This window comes from Halyomorpha halys, unplaced genomic scaffold (genome assembly GCF_000696795.3).
Source record: "Halyomorpha halys isolate HHAL.00 unplaced genomic scaffold, Hhal_1.1 Scaffold54.1, whole genome shotgun sequence".
In the NCBI taxonomy this organism is placed as follows: domain Eukaryota; kingdom Metazoa; phylum Arthropoda; class Insecta; order Hemiptera; family Pentatomidae; genus Halyomorpha; species Halyomorpha halys.
The window spans coordinates 361227-382983 of NW_027108734.1; the positions used below are offsets into that span (position 1 = coordinate 361227).

The 21757-nt window shown below is 34.0% G+C and overlaps 1 protein-coding gene across 3 annotated transcripts in view; it reads right to left on the reverse strand.

Moving 5' to 3' along the window:
• LOC106692387 (fructose-1,6-bisphosphatase 1) overlaps nucleotides 1-21757 on the reverse strand; it is a 31352-nt gene that overhangs the window by 4074 nt on the left and 5521 nt on the right. Inside the window, exons 4-7 of one of the 3 annotated variants that reach the window (XM_067047027.1) lie at nucleotides 20021-20177; nucleotides 19749-19877; nucleotides 16895-17014; nucleotides 13642-13914 (exon numbers count right to left, since the gene is read on the reverse strand). In XM_067047027.1, coding sequence (XP_066903128.1) covers nucleotides 13669-13914; nucleotides 16895-17014; nucleotides 19749-19877; nucleotides 20021-20177 — 652 coding nt within the window. In that variant the 3' untranslated portion in view covers nucleotides 13642-13668. Of the gene's footprint in view, nucleotides 1-13614; nucleotides 13915-16894; nucleotides 17015-19748; nucleotides 19878-20020; nucleotides 20178-21757 lie in introns of those variants that run through there. The other 2 variants (XM_014438318.2, XM_014438319.2) reach the window with 2 other exon arrangements.

The window sequence follows — 21757 nt, forward strand, 5'->3', positions numbered from 1 at the left end:
GAATTGACGAAGTTTATAGAGCAGACCTGGATGGCAGACTCGATCAAAAGCTTATTGCTATATTTAAAATATTTATTTATTATAGTGTCGATTATAATTCTGTTCTATATTTGAAGAAGACAAAAAAGGGAATTTAGGGGAACAGGAGGGAAAATTGAAAATAATGGGAAATATATACATAAAAAATAATAAAAAGCTTGAAAAAAAAATAAATATGTAAAGGAAAAAGAGTAAAATCAATTAAAAAATCATGTATCACCAGGATAAAATTCAGATTTTTATACCATGACTATTTATTTAGAGGTTTCAAAACAAATCGTTTTTTATTAATGTTAAGTATGCTGTGTATGAGGGGGACCGACCCCAATCCAGTTGGGTAGCAAACAATTTTTAATGAACTTTTTTCTCTCTCAATATATATCATAAAGCATTAAACCTAAGTTCATTTAAACATCAATTATATATCCATCTCCTTGACCATCAATTAATAATTACTTTTAAATAATACATATCCATGTCAGTTTGCATGAGTTTTTTTTATTTTATTCATTTCATGATCTTATATATTTAAATATTTATTATTGTTTTATTTAAATTTGTTTAGCTTCAGTCAAGCCAAACAAACCATCCTCACTGATATTCTTAGGGGACTTAGTGTCTGAGAAAAAATTTTTTTTCCTGACCTCCTAAACAATAAGAACAAACAAATTATAAAATATACAAGTGAAAAGGTATGTACATATGTTGGCAAGTTATAACATCTTGTTTAGCCAGTAAGGCATTGTAAGATAGGTTGCTGGGTCCCCTGAAGGCGGTGTCATCGATGATGGCATGTGTTTGCCTGTAGCTTACTAGGAATAGGGAGGGGCTATTCCTGCTGGTGAAGAATGTTTTTTTTTTGTTTTTTTTCTTAGGCGGTTCTTACATTAATTGACTTAATAGTTCGGGGCTAACAAGGAATGGGGAGGGACCATTCCGGCTGGTGGGGTGAAGAATGATAGATTTTTCAATCATTTATATATACAGTGTTAGTCAGAGTTGAGAGAGCATAGAATAACAAAAAAAGATATAAAATGAATCTTCAATGTGTTTTCCAATAATTAAATTAAATGTAAAAGTATTTTTCAACAAGCATTAACATCATTTCGATAAAATCTTAACATATATTATTTTCAACATGCTTGTAGATTGTATTAGTAATTCATAAGCTGTTTGTGATAGATCTTCAATAATGAAAGATTGGTACAACTTAAATATCTAAATACAGAGAGCTGTTGGGATCTATATTCAAAGTAATAGTGGTATATGAAAGTAACAATTTTTTTTTTCATTTTTAATAATTAATAGAACAATAGTTAAACATTTATGAACTAGCAAGAGATTTCGGTAGGAATAACAGGCATAATACTGCTTGCATTAATTTATTATACTTCTAATCTATACCTAATTTATAAATTTGTACTTAATTTATTTAATATTGTTTGATTATATTTATTTATTAATAAATAGATAGATTTTATATTTTTTATTTTTTAAATTCTTGGTATGAATGTATTCAATTAGCTCTATTACTCATTGCCCAAGTTTGTGGCAGATTGTAATACTTATCAATAAATAAAGTAATAATTCTTTAAAAAATTAATAAATAGCATGATAATATGTGCGTGAGTTTCTCAGATAGTTTAAACATTATAATTTACTTACAAAGAATAAACAAAATATTCATTGAGAAGTACAAAACTGGGACAACACTGAGTTCGAAGTACAGAATAATAGGATATGGGAAAATAAAACATATTATTGAAATTTACCTTAATTTAGTAATTAAAAATTAAAATAATTTTTTATTTATTATCTAGTAATGGAATAATTCCTAATCATTTGTTGTAAACTCTTGAACATACATTAAGAATTGGTCAACTAACTCAAAACGCAATTGGAGAAGATGATCAGGGGGTGTGGTTAGCAAAAAAAAACATAAATAATTTAAAAAGGCAATATTCTTTATTTAAAAATATTATCAGAACCATATTTACAAAACAAAACAGAAAACTGAAAAATGTATTTATTTTTCAAAGAATTAAAAGAAATATTAGTAAACTTTAGTGCTACATGCCTATGAATAAATCCAGGGTTTGTTAATTTAAAAGCCCATATTATTCATTTCAATCTTTTATTAATACCTTATTTTTCTTAGAAACATAGTACTTTGTGTAAATAATAAACTAATTTTATAACGAGGAATTATTGGGATGTTCATGAAAACAAAGGACATTGCACGGACCTGTCGAGTCCAAAGTTCGAAAAAGCGAAGTATTAAACAATAAAACACTCTAATTTACGAATTTTATATAATAAAATCATCTTGTTTTTATTATATAATACATAAAGTATCAATTGGTTAACATTAACTTTATTTCTGATGTATAAATCAAGAATTGGTTAATTTAAAAGCCAATATCTTTTATCAATACCTTATTTCTAAATTATGGAGGAACTATTGCTTTCTCAGTAACTTATTAATCTAAAGTCCTCTGTATTAGTAATAAATTCGTGTTACAAAGAAAAATAGCGAAGTACATCGGTACATATCTTGGACCAGACTGAGAACAAAGAACATCGTGCGAACCTGCACGGACCTGTCGAGTACAAAGTTCAAAGTGGGGAGTGGGCTGTGAGGAATCTAATAAATTTATTTATTATACAACATATAGTACAAAAAAAAAATTATAAATATTTTACGTACATACATGCACATAATATTATTTTTTTTAATGAAAAAAAAATACTGAATCCAAGGAATATATTTTAAATTGCGAATTACCGAGAATATAATAATTTATTCTTATTCTTAAGCGTAAGGAATAATTGTTAAACATTTTACTTGTACATACATCATTAATTGGTTAATTGAACGAGTAAAATCATTCATTGAAAAATTCTACAAACATTTTATTTCTAAATAGTATGGAAACTATTGTTATTTTTTTTTTTAAATCATGGTTAATTTTTATATGAAATAAACTCTTGATTTACGCAATAACTATATATAATTATTAATGCAACGTAGTGGGGATAAGTGAGATATATTTTTTTTAAACATGACAGGACAATCGAAGTGAATTGAACTGATTACTTGGAAATTGAACTCCCTCTAAAAAGTTTATAATTGAAAAATAACGAAAAAAATTTCAGCATAAAAAGATTCTTCATAAACTAATCTGACTGGTTCTAGCAATGAATCAGTTGTTAAACCTTTACAAGAAAATCTCACACCACAAAACTAAAATAATGTTAATGGAGGTAAGACTGTTTTTAGTTCACCAAAAAAGTATGATGAAATGTAAGTTATAACCTTTTTTTAGATGACTTTGAATGTTTATATAATTGTTTGTATTAATCAATAGTTGATTAATTAAAAGACAATATTTTTTATTTGAAAGTTTTATAGCCACCTTATTTCATAGCTTTAGAGGAACTATTGTGTTATTTTTATAGATAATTTATTAATTAGAAATCCTTTACATACACAATAAGTTCCTTTAGCCCAACGGTTCCCTGGAAAATATATTTTAACTCATGAATTTGTTTTATAATGATTCATGAAACTATTATTAAATTATTTTGGTTCATCAAGAATTTTTTTGGTTAGATCATTTATTTAAAATATGTATCAATACCTTATTTATTAGTGACCAAACAAAAGCTATTACCTTTATATGTTACTTTCTCAAGTAGTTAATTTTTGGATGGAATGGTATATGGAATGAAATCTTAATATATGCCATGGTATATAGAATAGAATCTTTATATATTCGATCATACATAAAATATAATCTTTATATATGCAATGATATATGGAATGCTATGTTTATACATATATGATATATGGAATGAAATCTTTAAATATGCAATGATATATGGAATGAAATCTTTAAACATGCAATGATAAATGTAATGAAACCTTTATATATGCAATTGTTACAGCGGGTAGGAGTTCAAAAGGAACCTTTACTAGCCCAATCGTGAAAAGAAAAGAATAGCCGAATTTTGTTATTCTTGTATTTTTAAATAAGTAAAAATAATATAAGGAACACAAAATATACAAACTAGGAAAAAAAGAAAGCTTAAAACTATTACAAAATTACATGAATTGAACGAATGAGAGAGGAAAAAAAAGGTCTTATATCACCGGTGATTGGTGTGGCAGTTGTCCTGAGTGGATGTTCTGGTGGAGGTAGATCGACAAAAGGACGTACGTCCGGCCGCCTTGTCCTCTTGTAGGAAGAGTCGAAGTAGTCCGTCCACCGTGGCTAAAATGATTAAGCAGGCGAAGATGAGTGCAATGGAGAAGATATGTGTGTGCAGTGAGACGTTAAGAAGTTGGCTGTTGATTTTCAGTATAATATAACAATATAGAGAAGTTGTTTTGTTTTTGACGTTATAAAAATCATATGTTCCTATAATCCATTTGTGGACCACATGTTGGCCGCAACATACCGCCCGCCTAAAATTTGTTAAAAATTTTGATCCCAGGTTTTCAACTATGCAGGTACAGTCAGCAATAAGTGGTGCCTCACTAGTTCCGACGATTGAAGTCCTTTAGCTGCAGAGTACAGAGTCCTGCAGTTAGCAATATCTAGCATTTGGACGACGTGGCTCACCACGAATGCGTTCATGCGTTGAATAAGGTGTCCTCACAGGTACCTCTAATGAAAAACGAGCTTCGCAGTTGCAGTCGGGTTATGACTTTGTGGCAGGATTCCAATAATCTCCATAGTAAAATAGCACACACTTCCGCCCGCTTAAAATTTTAAAGTTATCTAATATCAGAGAAATTAGGTATTTGATACCACAGGGAATGCTCAGAGAAAAGCGCGAAGGGTAAGACAAGGTATGAAGCGGATATGTGAACAACAGAGGAATGACTCCAGTAGTTGGAATGACGACAGTAAAGAACAGAAGATAGATTAATTTTATGAGATGTACGGTGCGTATGCAAAGTAATTTTGTTGTGGGACATCTGAGACGAAAATATGATGAAAGAAAATAAATAGACCTTTTGAAGTGATACACAAGAATATTATGGGGAACTTTATTCCGATGAAAATTGCAACCTTCGCATAACCACTTAGGAAAATTATCGGCTTCCTACGTTCCCCTGGTAATGATGACCGAGATGGGCGGTTGCAATGTCGATGAGCAATGTGTTCGCCACTTAATCGAAGGAAATATATGAGTTCTTTTTTTAGCTGTAGAGCCTCTTCGAGAGTTACGTAACGAACAGGAGGAAGACGGTAATTCATTGAGTACCTCTTGGAGGTAAGATGCGGCAGTCCATCATCTCGTGGATGATGAAGTCCTGACGCAATTTCGTTGGTATGGTGAGGATCAGATGCAGCTGGGCGTCTAGGTCTATGAGTTTCGAACTCAGAAACACTAATGAGGAGAAGTTTTTGATCACTGAGTAGGGACCTCTTAGGGTTGAGACGTAATGAACCATTTCGGAGAAATGTAACTTCTGACAAAATTTCGTTACATTTATTAAGATCAGATGAAGCTGGGCGAACTGATCTCAAGGGATCAAGCACATGGAGCTCGGTGGGACAATGAGAACCACCTGGAGACCTCACAGAAGAGGGTAAGTGCTGTGAGTGATTTTTTATAAAGGTAACATCCAACGAAATGTCATTGGTTTCTATTGGAATAGGCAGTTTAGGTCTTGAGGTTTTGGGCTGAAGCAGCCGGATAGGTTCAGGTTGACCACGAATTGGGGACCTCTTTGAGGTGCGTCGTAATTGTGAGGGAAATGGAAGACAATTATTTACCAGCAAAATGTCGCTAGGGTGACTAGAGTCTGACGCAGCTGGGCGTTTTGATCCTGGAGTTTCTTCTTGGACGAAAATATTTTCTAACGAAATGTCGTTAGATTTATTAGGATCAGATGTAGCGGAACGATCTGATGTTGGTGATTCAGGCTCTTGGAGCTCAGTAGGACCATGAGGACTGCTAGGAGACTCCAAAGGGAGGGTAACTGTTGTGAGTGAGTTTGTATAGAGGTAACTTTCAACGAAATGTCAATAAGTGGCTCTGGCACTGCTGAAGATCGATTTGTGGACCATATGTTGGCCGCAACAGCAATGATACATGGAATGATATATTTATATATGGATTTGAGTTTTATTAGTGTTTAATTTAGTTATATTTATTTTTATAATTTTTATTGGATTTGGTTGTTTGAGAAGAAGAATAAGTGATTATATTTGTGTGTTATAATGAATAATAGGGACAGTTGCTAGGAGTGAATTACCGTTGCTAAGAGACGTCACCTAGCAACAGACCGACCATCACAGTTTTTTATAGCAGTTCCGGGTAATTAGTGCCTATGGTAACGTCTAAGCAGTCCTGTCTGCCCTTATAATTTAATAGTTTGGACATTTTTTAGTGAGTTAACCGCCATTACAGTTCGAAACCAGACCTTTTCTGTGTTTTCGACTTTAATATGAGTTCCGGATAATCAGTGGCTATGAACGTGTGTAACCAGCCCTGTCTGCGTTCAATTCGTCGGCTCGCCTAATACATTAATACGACTTTTGGATGTTTGGACCATCGATGAACCACTACACCAACTTTGGACCATTACAGCAGTGTATCTAGCTACAAGAGCTGCGACCTAAACATCTCGGCACCACTCTTCCTCGGACCGATCGGAGTGGAGCTTGCGTCGACTAGTATTTGTTTTATATATATTTATTTGTTTATTTGTAAATTAGTTTATTGTCATCTTCATAATTTATATAACCATTTTATTTTCATCTGAGAGGCCTATTTATTTTTACTTGTATTCATTGTTAGTCATATTTTAGTTTTAGTTTTTAAAATGTTTAAATTGAACCAAATAAATGTTTATTCCGAACCAGTTTGTCGTTTGTTCATTTCAAAGCCTTCCAACAAAAAGACATAGTCGATTTGAGGTGGCTTTAACATATTTATATATGCAATATTATATGGAAAGCTATCTTTATATATGGAATGAAATCTTTATATATGCAATGATATGTGGAATAAAACCTTTATATAAATATATGCCATGATATATGGAATTGACCGTTAAACTACCGTCCTGTCAGCTTGTTATGCCACAATTTTTTTTTTTTTTTTTTTTTTTTTTTTTTTTTTTTTTTTTTTTTTTTTTTTTTAGCGAAACAGAGCGTGGAGGTCCAAGGCCTCGTGCGATATACTTAGGAAATACATCGCGCGTTTCTTGACGTGATGTTCATAGGGTGTGTCCGTCACTCCCACGCCCATTTTTGTAAGTGTCACCCATTGGGTAACGGGGCTCACAAATGCCCGAGGGAAGATTGTGAGAGAATTGTATAGTTATAAGCTTGAAAAAATCCCGGTTAGGGCCGGGGACTCGAACTCGCAATCTATGGGTTGGCAGACTGGCGCGTTACCACGCTGCAATTTCTCAAAATAATAGATATCATAACTGTCACACATTATAGTTTTTTTCAATGAATGCAAGATCTTACAAATTCATCCTTCAGTCTACTTACACCTTCGGGAGTACCCAAGAAATAGCAAAAACCAAATTATGATTTATCTTCAGTTTAGTTTAATGTAAGTACGATATAAAAAGGTGAGCCCCATCGCTTTGTTATAATTTACATAAAATTATCTAAAATTACCAGAATGCGTGAATTGACGTTATTCGGTTCTTCTTAAAAAACAGATATGCAGTAAAAGGAGCTTTTCCAAGAAAATGTAATTAACCAATGCAGGTAAGTGGATAAGAAAAAAAAAGAAAAGAAATATATATATTTCTATAAATAAGATATATATATTCTATTAATATATAGATATATATTCAGAGTAAGTATATAATAAACCACATGATGTACATTTTTCAGTAGAGCAGTTTAGAAAAAAACAAACTTTTTTTCTTTTCTTATACCGAAGTTGTTAGTCGTTTGACCGTCCGACGTATTGCTGTCCAATAGTAATTCAAATTTTTTAAATGCTCATTGGCAGATGTCTTATTTTAATTTTAGTGGAAGCAGGATATAAGCCAAAGTGTTTTACACCCGTTCTTCAACTATTATTGTTTTATAAAGATCATTGGAAAATATGAAATTGTCGTGTGTGAATAACTAACACAAAAAATATGAGTATTTCGCGAAAAACTCTAATTGTGTATGTTTTCACCAAGCTATTAATTTAATCAAAGGTTTCTTTTAATATCTGTTATAATAAGTGATTTACTATCGTGAAAAAAAATGAATTAATGAATTACTCCCTCTAAATTCTATTTTATATTTCGTTAAAATTTTTAGCCTCCAAATTATAATTGACGGAGCTATCTTTACATTGACCGGCAATACCTTAAAGCCATGCTGGTGTAATAGACTTTTTGCGCCTTGAAGTGCTTTCTTTGTTTAAAAAAAAACTTTAATTTTTTCCCTTTATTGAGGACTGAAGATTCAGCATCAGATTTCACGGACATTCCAGGTTAACTTTATCTCAAATAAAATACTAATTCAGACTTAAACAAGTCTATGTTTGAAACTTAATTGTTTTGTTAAGTTCCACGAACTTCGTCTAGGAAAAGTGAGACGGTTTAAGCAATTGATTACTAATCTTATACTAAGCTTTGCTTCACTAAAAAATAAAAGTCGAATTTTAGAGATTGGAATCGAACCTAAACAATTCCATTTAAATACTTGAAATAATAACAACAAACACATTTTCTTTAAAACGAACTACAGGCCTAAGTCCCTTAACATTAACCAAAACTGTGTTTTGGAAAGAAAGAACCGGAATTTTTGACTTGGAGGACTCAAAGCGCTAGGGTCGTCCTTGCCCCAACAGATTTTCACTTATTTCTGGCTCTTCAAAACTCTCTTAACGGGAAACACTTTAGTTTGCTCGAGGATTTTAAAACGCACATAGAGGAGTTCGTTGCGCAGAAATCTTAAGTTTTGGGAGGACGGAATTAAAAAATTACCTGAAAGATGGAATCATGTAATACATCATTAATCATATCTAATTGATTAAAAATATTTACAAGAATCTGAAGTTTTTATTGAAATAACCAGAAAAAATACGAATTTATTTTACAACCCAATATATCCACAATGAGAGAATCAGAGAACTAGAACTCTCAATGAAGGAAGTCCTCGTCAGCTGAAGTTGTTTGGTCATACAGTCCGGGTAGAGGATTTCCAAGACCCACCATAACTATAAACTACGTCGCTGGAGGTAGAAGACCTCATAGCCGACCAAGAATGTCGTACATGGAATGAGTAGACCGTTGCAAGAGGAATGGTAAAAATCTTCAACAAGCCAGGACCTTGGCGAGAAACTCACAACAGTTGCAGTCCTGATTGGATGCTCTCCTATGCATTACTTCATTCCAATTCATTTCTTACTCGGTAAAATATTGAATTATTAATTCTTAAAGAAATTTCTTCGTTGAATAAAGCCATTTTCTTGTTACAATGAATCAGTAATCAGTCATTATTGCAAGAGACCACTTCTTTATTCTACTACACTAAAGAGAGACTACAATGTAGGCCAAAACATTATCATTCTTAATAAAAGAGAGGTGTACCAGTGAACATTTTGTATAAAATATTGTGTATTATTATTCTGTAATCTAATTGTTTATTTTTATATCAATGTGGTAATAGATTTGTAATTCTTTTATATTTAATTGCTTATAAATTATCTTACATTTGGGAAGGGGATCTTGAAATTTTGTAATTAATTTACTATATTGAATTGGGGACAGGCATGGCCATAAAAATGAAGAGAAAAATTGAAGCTAAATAAAAACCACAAAAATTCATCAGAAATACACGCCCTGTGAAACCAGGTAGTTTAGTTGATGAGATGGACTCACAACTTGGCCCTTCTAATCCAAGCACAACCGAGGTATCGCAATTTTTCACGCCAAATCAGTACAACGTCTTAGCAAATTTACCACCAGAAAACATGGAAGCGAATTAGACGTCAACAAATGAATAAAGTTGTTAACCCAGGTACTTATATATGTTAAAGTCGCATCAATGATACAAAATTAATACCAGATACCGCAGATACGTACAGAAAAATAATCAAATATTTATCAGAAACAAAAGCTGACTACCTCACATATCAGCTACGTCTGGAGAGGGCGTTCAGAGTAGACACCAGACAATTACACCCCTCGAAATCACCGGAAGCTATCAAAGAAGAACTTACGGCCATGGAGTACAAAGTTCGACAAATTGTGAAAGTAATAAAAGAAAACAAAGATCCACATAGTGCATCGAACAAATTAGCGTTGTCCTTGTTCTTCGTTGACCTTGAGCAAACACCAGACGTTGAAGAAATTTTTAATGTGAACCGATTATACTACACCAGAGTAGCAGTTGAAAAACCGTGCCCTAACAAAACAATAGTTAAATGCCAAACTGTCAAGAATATGGCCATACTAAACGTTATTGCCATCACTTACCAAGGTGCGTCAAGTGTGGCCAACAACACCAATCAGTAGAATGCAGCAAGCCTAGGCAAGCACCTGCTGTGTGTGCACTATGCCATAAAGAAGGGCATCCGGCCAACTACAAGGGGTGCGAGACGTATAAAAATCTAGCATCCAGAAAACAGGCACGTCCCGGATAAGAAGATGCAACCAGACCACCTAGAAGACTCTCAGAATTGTCAAACCAGGAGTGTCCTTCGCACAAATGACTGGAGAATCATAACAGGCAGCTCAGGCCCTGCCACAATCGCAACCTTCACCTCATTATCCTCAACCTCAACGCCAACATCCTCATGCCTCTGTTCCTCAAACCTCATCAATTTCCCAAAAGCCTAGTCATCAGATATCCTGCATCTACCCTCCTCCTAACGCTACTGATCTTACAAACCTCCTCACCTCTTTCCTATCCAAATTTAGATCCCTTATCACTCCACTCATCTCCTTACTTACAAATCTAGTATCCAATCTTATTCCTCCGCCAAGAAACCCTTAAATGGCACCATTTAAGTCTCTCCTCCTATTCTCCTTTGACTGTGAATTAACGAACTAACGGCCTTATTACACGACAAAAATATTGACAGAAACTTGACTTACCACCAGACGATTAATGAAAATACCTCAGTACCAAATTTATCAAACGGACCATCCCGACGGAACAGCAAAAGGTACTGCTGCCATTATCCATCGATCCCTTTCACATCACTTAGTCCTTCTGCAAGCCCAAAATTTCCTACAAACAAGAGGAGTTTGAATCGATACGGCTGTGGTATCGGTCCAAACTCCTCTTTTTCCCATAACGCTTGTAGTGGGATATTTCCTACCCCGAATTCCCACTTCCCCACCACAATTCAATTCCTTCCTTGATTCCCATGGACACCATTTCCTTTTATGTACAGATCTTAATGCAAAACACCAACATTGGGGAGCCAGAACTACCAATTCCCATGGATGATCACTCCCGTCTGCAATCAATTCCCTTCATTGCAATACTCTTTGTCCCAATTCTCCTTCATACTGGCCAATCCTGACCGAACCGTAACTCTGACCTCCTGGACTTCTTCATACACAAAGGCTTAGGACCTCTAAACACTTCCCTTTCTCGTCTCGATAACCTATCCTCAGACCATACTCCTATAATCCTAACCATCTCCATATCCCCAATTCCTGTATTACCTCCACCCTCATTCATAAAACTGTAAACTGGAATTTCTTTCACCAAATACTAACAGAGTAAATTGATCTCAAAGTTTCCCTGCAAAACTAGACGACGCAGTCCATTCCTTCACAAGCCTTGTACAACAAGCCGTCTGGTCTGCCTCCCTACCATATAATGTCCTAAATAAACCCAAGATAAATCCTCTACCACAACATCTCAAGAACCTCATCCAGATTAAGCGCCAATACAAAACATTATGGCAACGCACTAGACGCCCTACTGATCGTCGCTTATATAATTATTAAGCAAATTAGTCAAGAGAAAATTGGCTAACCATCGATCCAAGTCTTTTAATTCCTACCTCTCTTCCCTTTCTACTCACGGCATTCCCTCTGGAACCTGGTCTAAAAAATCCTATGATTCTCCTAAAACTTATCCTATCCATAGTTGAATCACAGAGTTTTCCTGCACATCAATTTGGATTCCGCCCTAGGCACTCCACTGTTCAACAAGGCCTCAGACGCGTTGACTATATCTCTTCACTTCTTGAAAAGAAACAATACTGCTCGGGTGCCTTTCTGGACATAGTGCAAGCTTTTGACCGGGTATGGCATGCCGGATTACTTTTCAAGCTCATATCCATATTACCCCAAACCTAATACCTTATCCTCCGCACCTACCTCTCAGATCGTTCCTTTCGAATTCGCAGTGGTTTTGAGTACTCAAATATTTTCCCCATCGAGGCAGGAGTTTTCCAAGGCAGAGTTCTGGGTCCTGTCCTCTACATCCTCTTTACTGCTGACATTCCCATCACTCCAGCACGTTCCTGGCAACATTTGCCGATAATACAGCTATCCTGTAACAGCCCCATCCAATCTCCAAACACACCTCACCCGGATTGAGCAATGGTGCAACCAATGGCGGATAAAAGTCAATGAATCGAAATGCACCCATGTGACTTTCACTCTCCGTCGCAGCTTCTGTCCACCTGTCACTTTTAATAATATTCTTCTACCTAGATCCGACTCAGTGCGATACCTTGGATTCATTTTAGACAAAAGACTCACCTGGAACCAACATACTAGACTTAAAAGACAAGAACTCAACAGACGATTCAGCCAACTATACCGACTGCTCAGCCAGACCTCTTATCTCTCACTAGAAAACAAACTACTGATTTATAAGACTACACTCCGACCTATCTGGACCTACGGACTTGAACTTTGGGGAACAGCTAAACCGTCGAACATCAAACGTATCCAATCCTTTCGATCCAAAATCCTTAGAAGCCTAGGTAATGCACTCTATTACGTTTCCAACAGAACACTACACCATACCTACATATCTCTTTTGTCCTTGACCTCATACCAACCAAATTCTCAAAATTCTATATAAACCTTTTCAACTATTCTAATCCTTTGATTCAAACCTTATCTATTTCCACCTATCTCTACAGCCCATCTAGAAGTTTGAAACGGCAGTAGCCAAGAGACGGACAATTGGAGTTCTGGCAATGGTCACATTCTCCACTCAAGTTGAGTGTTTGCGGCTTTATAGAACTTGCTCAGCCTCCATTGGCTCACTACCAGTGATGCAGCGAGAGGGATGCGCTGGGATCTTTTGAGCTCTGCTCGACCCTCACACGTGGGGGATGATAGAGTATGCTCAGGGATCCTCACATCGATTTTGTAATTATTATATATAAGAATTTAAATGTGCGAGGTATATTATTTTTTTAATAGACATAGTTTGATTATGTTCATTTTGTTTATCGTACTGTTTGTATATATTTTAAGAGAGATTTTTTTTTCATTCATTTATTTATTTGTATTCTTATTTTATTTTATTTTAGTATGAATGTGATCATTCATCACTATTACCTATTTTCCACAACTGTGTGGCAGATTGTAATATCTATTAATAAATACAAATTATTTTAAAAAAAAGGATCTATTACAATGAAATTCTGCTAAAATTCATATTATCATTCAAAATCAGTCGAAGTTTCGTCTGAATCCTCATCATTTTGCTGTGTCAATTGTTCCTTGACGGCGTAAACATTACGAATTTCCATAAAATTTTCGACTGCCTTGCTCGAGCCAAGAACGAGGCTCGTTAAGTCGGGCCTGTAGTAATTCAACTTCATGATCGATTCTCTGCCATTAGTGGCTTTCCCTCCGGCTTTCTCTGTCAAAAACGCCATAGGGAGGGCTTGGTATAAGTATTTTACCTGAAAATTGTTTAACAATAATTACTAATGACAAAACACGATGATAAAGAGTATAATGAGTTGTAGATAGTGAACCGTAGATTATTGATTGGAGAAGTTTGTCGGAGGGTGCGGTCAGCAAAGAACAACATAAATAAAGAAAACCCTATTTATTTATTTTATGCCGACGTTTCTACCTGTGTTTCAGGTATTATTCAGGGCTATAGAACAAAAGAGATAACAACAACATTCAGAGAAACAAAATTGAAAAGGAATAGTGTACAAACAAATTTGGAAATACAAAATATCGAATTGAATCATAAATGATAAAAGATTGATAATTGAATAGTAAAAAAAATTAAAATTGATTGATAATCGTGGAAGTAGATTGAAAACAGTTAAAGATGAAATATAATATCATGTAGGTATGAAGATATGTATAATATAAGATATGCAAGTAGTCTCTAAAAAACTGAAAAAATAAATAACTTGAATCTAAAAATTGAACAATATGACAGACAATGAAAAATAGTGAGTCGCTAATATCCGAATTACAGTGTGAGTATTAACTTATATACCTATACTTAAAAATATAAATATATATGAGTGTATATATATACAATACAATAGGAAAAAGGTAGAATATGGAGAATGAGAAAAGAATAATGTAAGAAATATGAGAACGAGAAAGGAGACTCACGTTATGGCGTAGAAGACCTACAATTGATTGATTTTTTTATTTTACGAAAGGTGCAATAGAGTGAGCTACGGACAGACAAAAGATTCTCTAGAAACCTAACTGTCAAGAAAGACCGTTATGACACAACAGTTGATATGAAATACCAATGATAAAAATATAAGTCAAGTTATATTTTAAAAGAAAAACATAAAACCAATGATATGTAAAAATATGGAACCCAAAGGTCAAAAAAATTATGAATAAAAATTAATAAGAATAAAAAAATTGTATTTGGGCTTTGAAGGCTAGGCGGAGGTTAGGGAGGAAGGAACGTACTGGTTTATGAATTTCATCTGCAAGAAAGGGGATGTAAGGTAATGATCTGTATAGGAGGATGGAAAAAGATTGCAGAGAATTTTGTGTAGATGGGGTACGGTTTTTAAAATTGTAAAAGAGTTTGTCGATGATTTTTCGAGGTAAGGTAATTTTTTTCGATGATTTTTCTCTTAAACATATTTCTATGTCTGGTCCACTTCATTCTAAACTTTCGTCATATTCTACAAAATTCAAAAAATCTCTAGTTAATTTAAAGATCCGCGAAACCATTCAACATATTCATTATCTCCAACACAACATCTCCTGAAAAAAAAACTTGGTATCTGCGTTGGTGGGTTTCATAATAAATTGGTTCAAAAGTATCAGTAACATTGACCGTTTACTGAGGTTTCCTTTGTACAGGGGGTATCCTTTAAGAAATGTTTCAGTGTAATATAGTTGGTATAACTAAACTCCCCGTCAAAAGTATCGCAACGCTTAAAAATTTTTGAATTTTATATAAAAGTCTGTAATAAACAAGTTTTATTAAAATAAATTACAATATTTCTTCCATTAAACAAAAAAATTAGAAAACTTACTTTTCCATTTTTTTCGTTTTTACAATTTTAACTTTTAAATTACTTTTTAACAAGACGAATTTCCCCCTCTGGCTTCAATGACTGCTTCCACTCTTGGCATACTTGTAAAGAGATTTTGAAGAAAATCTTGGAGTATATTGTCCCACTCCTCCAATACAGTTGCTGTAGCATTTCAAGGGTAGTGGAAGAACTTTTTTTTTTTTTGAGTTAATCCCAAACGTTAACGATTGGTTTTAGGTGACGACTGTATCCTGTCAATCAATGGTGTTGATATTTTTGGCGTTCAGGTACACAGAAATATTTTTGGTGTTCAGGTACACAGAAATATTTTTGGTGTTCAGGTACACAGAAATATATTTGGTGTTCAGGTACACAGAAGCACATCTTGCCTTGTGAGGACGGGCATTATCATCCATGAGCATCGATTCAGAGCCTATGAACGGCATAAAAGGCACTACACAATCTTGAAGAATCATTTCTACATGTCTCAAAGCATTTAAGGCCTCTCCTTGGATTGGCACTAACTCGTTTCGTGCCTCCCAAGATATACCGCCCCAGAACCTCCCCACCCCTTCCCCCAAGTGGCTCAGTATTTAACGTGCAGCACTGACCATACCATTCTCCAGGCCTTCTCCAAACTCTTTCACGCCAATCTGGTCAGTTACGGGCCTCCCTCGTCTCATTAGTAAATATAACTTTTTTTTTTATTCCTCCCAAGTCCAAGATTGGTGTTCCCTTGCAAATCTCAATCTCTTTACGCTCTATTGAGGTTTGACTCTCTCAATCTTCTAATGACCCTTGAGATTCATTACCCTCGAGCACCAGAGATCAAGTTTTTAATGGAAGAAGCTGTAGAATTACGCTTCCTAAGTGCTTGCATTTTAATACAGCGGTCACCTCTGGGATCAGTAATCCTGGGACGCCCTGACGTTGGTCGCTTCGAATGACTACCAGTCTCCTTGTACCTTTGAATGGTCTTTGAAACGTAAGTGAATACAATTTGCCTTTTTCTGAGAGAGCGACGAGTCTGACCAAATCATCGAGGCTTAAACGGTTCATTGTGAATAAAATGAATTGTTATAACTAGGCTAAAGAGAGAACAGACTTGAGGCAAACGAAAGATAAACTTGACCTGAAAGGAAATTTGAAATGAATGAGCCAGTTCTATCGTGATATACAGTGAATCACAACGATGTGTCTAACTCATAATGTCTCTCATTAAATAAATAATATTACTATAAATATTAAAAAAGTGATGATTAAGGTCAAAACCAAGAAAATCTCGAGAATTATGGTTATGCAATACTTTTGACGAGTGGGAGGTGTAATATAATTTTTTTAAATTAAGGTAAATATTTTTAAAATCATTATAAAAATAAGATCAATTATATAAAAAGGTGTCTTTTACCCTTCCTCGACAACTTTCCCTATCTTCTGGACACAGTAGTAAACCTCCAGAACGCAATATTCTGCATCCATCTGTCAACCAACCGCCTGTGTACCTCGATAAATAGCTATCTTTTGTTAGCTGCAAAGTTAAATTTATCAATTAAGAAATATTTCAGAAAAATCGGTATTGAATCTAAAAACGCCAAAAACATTATATATATAATGTTTTGTAATATTTTGATACTTGTAAGATTGTGACATGTCTTACATAGACTAACCTACTCGCTATAGTTGTCTGTTTGAAAAGTCAGATAAGAAAGGCTACCATGGAAGACGGGAGTGGAGGGTTCGGGCCTTTTTTCCAATAGTGCTCGATTTAACTATCTTAAAGTTTTCTCTTCCCGTTTTAAGCTAATACTTCAAAAGCGATGAAGGGATATCGCTCCCCGGGGTTCTTAACGGTAGTTCACGTACTTACTTAGTCTTCAATAAAGTAATAAAAAATTAGGATGAAATAATTTACTTTTTTTTTTCACTGAGTTCTAGTATGACAAGTTGGGACTCCAGATTATAAACAGCACGCTACCTAAAATAATTAATTTATTTAATATTTGAAACATTTATAAAAGATATCCAGTTTGTATCGACATCACTGATTGACTGCTCATTGTTTTTAGAATCGATCGTATTTCTTGATTCTATATAATTTATGGCTCACAGGAGTAGTGAGACAACTTTAAAAGCACACAATCTATGTTAAACAAACTAATAACAAGTAGTTTTTTTCTGGTTATATTTATATTATATTTATTGGAAAAGCCATTAACTAGTAGGGTACAATAGGGGTATTCATGATGTTGTGTTAAATGTTATATGTTTTACCATGTTAAATGTTATAACTATAGGATTGTGAGCAGCCCTATTTGAAGTCATGTTAAACGTTAAATGCATAAGAGTCCCTAGCGGATTTTCTCAGCAACTTGTTGTATAAGCCTTTATGTTTATAACCTTCCTTCCAGACCCTCATGTTATTGTTTACTTCAGTTTTGATTTAAGTAATTAATTAAAACATGCCTAGAGTGAGTGAAAAGTGGAATTTGTGTGAAAGTTTAGCTTATGAGTGTCTTATTGATCTTCAAACTTGTGAAGAAGAGAATGAAGATGAGCTATTTGACAACTGTATTGAAAGTCACAACAACTAATATGGCGGCGATCTCAACTGGTCTATTGTGTGACGTCATTCTCGATTTAACTGACCAAGTAACAGACTCTCAGCCATGTTAAATGTTATTTCGTTTTACCACGGCAAAAGAAGGCAATTTTTTTCGATTTAACACGAGTTTTTCCATTTAACACGCTTTAACATAGATCATGAATACCCCTACTGTAACCAGAGTTGGGCAAAAGTTAGCTATAACCAACAACTAAAAACTAAAATAAATCAGCTGTAGTTGCATTGGAAACTAAAGCTAACCAGTTAGTTTTTATGTTTCCTCATAGCTAACTCTTGGTACAATATTAGATATCAGAAATCAGGAACTAACAATAAGTCATGAAGCGATAGGTCATAGCTAAGACTGATATTTAGTTAGTTTCAACTAAAAAAAAAAATATTACAACAAAAAAATCCAAGTTCAGGCTTCATTTTAACTTTTATTATTTCTGACATTTGGCAATATTTATGTTTTCTCATGTCAATCGATTAATTTCAGAGGTGCTGAGAATGAAAAAAATAATCTATGTTACGCCCCTGCGTTTCGATTTATTTTAGATTTCTAACATATAGGGCGCTTTTGGAGGTGCTTATGTGGTGAATATGAAAATCAAATAGATTTTGTGATCACGCGTTGCGAATCGATTTTTTTCAACTTTTCGGATCTCTAGCACATCCCCTATATATGTTTTCGGAAGCGCTGAAATTGAATATAAAATCAATTTTGTGATAGCACGCTTGTGAATCGATTTATTTTAGATTTCTAGCATATAGGGCTTTTGGAGGTGCTGAATATGAAATTCCAATAGATTTTGTGATCGCGCGCTGCGAATCGATTTATTTCAACTTTTCCGATCTCTAGCACATTGAAGTCCCTATATATGTTTTCGGAAGTGCTGAAAATGAATATAAAATCAACTTCGTGATAGCACGCTTGTGAATCGATTTATTTTAACTTTTCGGATTTCATTCCTCAGAGAAACTGTATTTGTAGCTTATGTTGAGCAAAAACACGATGAGTATTTCGAGTACCTCCCCCCCCCCCCACTCAAGCGAAAGAGTAGGGATCGGGATGAGAGAGAAGAACACAGAAACCTTCAATAGTCTACCTCCCATCTTCAGCAAGTAAAATTTTTATTATTTTTATTTAGTATGGTATATTACTATCCCATTGAAAATAAATAGTAAAAATTAATTTAAATAATAGCCCAACTAAAGCACAATTTACCCGGTATTTACGGTATAAACCCAATTTAATCAGTTATTTTTTGTATCAATTAATCAAGAAGAGGTTTTCTTTTCCTTTTCACCATGAACAATTTATTTCAAACCCCCTTACAAATACAATATAAAATATACAAATATAATTAGTGCTGATAATAACCCCAACATCATATATATCACGATCGACCCATGGAATATCTGAATTAAACAGATTTATAGGTAGAAAAAATGGCCAAACTATTCACTACTAGTAATGCTATCGATCATAAAATTATCTATCGTCAATCGCGAGGTTATTGACTCATAGTGTAAAGATGAATCTTGCCGTAATCACGTAAAACGTAACTACAACCACGAAAACTAACTTCACTACTGTTTCAAGAAGACTGCATGAAATATAATTTGTTTATCAACTGTTCTATTTACATTCAACTACCTTTTTCTGCTTTAGCCAATCTTGAACTTTCTGGTTAAACTTGTAGACCAATCCTTCATTAATGGATATCGTGTTTCCAGAAGGGCGTAGGAAACTGTTGTTTTGAAATTGTAAAAAGTCGCCATATTTCTATACAAAAGACGAAAAAGGATTAGATCTAAATATTTCTTTAAAAAAACTTCAGCTTTATTATGTAGCGTAGGATTAACATTTTGGGCGAATAAAACGAGTTAAAAGATCTGAAAAAAATCATTATAGTTGTAGTATCTTACAGTATCAAAGATGAAATGATGGATACCGTCAACCTTCTTGAAGGTTGTCGCGATGGTTGTTCTGCAGCCGTTGACTAGAATCCCGGCGTTGACGGTTCTTCTTCCACCCTGGTAGACTTCTCTGTAGAATAAACCTTCACGGCTTTTTTGAGAACGTCTGAAACAAATTAAGCACCTTTTTAAAGCCAAAACTATTCGTGATCAAGTATGTATCATTTAGAAGCCCATCCAACAAAAAGAAAAGTTGATAGATTTTTTTTTTTATAGGTGATACACAACAGAGTTGATTTACCGATGATTTTTATTTTTTCAAATATGCTTATAATAAGATAATACTCAATACTTGAAGTTAGCATAGTATAACAATAATTGCAATGATAATTAAAATAAGGGAAAAACATGATCAGAAATAAAAAAATAATAAAACAATTAATGCTTGGTGAAGGTTCGACGTTAATACCACCAATCGCTGTCTGCATATAGTACAAGAGCCCGAGAGGAGAAAAAAGCCAGTTATCTCACCCCAATTTTTGATTACTTTGATGAAAACTATGTATAATTACTAGTCAAAATTGATGAGTCTGCCAAGTATAGGTAGGGGGAATAAAAAATGGCGGCTGTTTGAAAGCGATAAAAAAAATTTAATTTTTCATTCGGAGCTCTATATCTTAAAAGTAGGAACAACACAAGAAAACCTAACAGAACGTCATTTGAAGATGAGCAACTTTACTAAAATATGAGCCCTAAAATAGTTATTTACGTTAAATAGTTCTCGAGATATAGCTTTTTAAAAGGCAACATTTAATAAAAAATTTGTATGGGACGTACTGAAAGATCAGTAGTTAGTGAATTTATTTTGAAAAATCTATATCTCAAAAACCATTCGACGTACAGATGTTTATTAGCACTCAAATTAAAGCTAGTTTCATGAGCTATAATATAGTTTATGATCTTTATCTTCATGGACTATGGACTTTATCTTAATGGCAAATTTATATTCATATGTGAATATCATAAAAACTACTACCCCTACGAAAATAAGTGCCATAAACTACCTCATAGTAAGTTAAATTTCCTTTATTTTGAGTGTTGGCAGACATATCTGCGTCTTGTGGATCTAGAGATATATTTTTTTTAAATCCAACATTTTATACGAACAACTAGAAATTAACATTTTGTGAGTTTATTTTGTCAAATATCATAAAAACTACTAGTCCTACAAAGATAAACATTATTAACTATTCTATAGTAAATTTACCTAGCTTTAATTTGAGCTCTGGCTCTATCTGTACGACACATAGTTCCTGAGATATAGATTTCTCAAAATAAATTAACTAACTACTAATCTTTCAATAGATTTTCATTATATGGCTGAGGGACCAAAAATTATTCCAGCCGAGTGCCAATCTTCTCTGAATCTCCTTTGCTCCTCTATCCGTGAATGATATTAACTGACTCCAATATATGCATATGCTAAATTATGGTTGTTAATTTTACATTCTTCTGTTACGCCATTTGTCAAGTTTCGTCTTCTAGTAGTTTGGATACATACTAGACTCAAAAGACAAGAACTCAACAGACGATTCAGCCAATTATACCGACTTCTCAGCCGGACCTCTCATCTCTCACTAGAAAACAAACTACTAATTTATAAGACTATACTCCGACCTATCTGGACCTACGGACTTGAACTTTGGGGAACAGCTAAACCGTCGAACATCAAACGTATCCAATCCT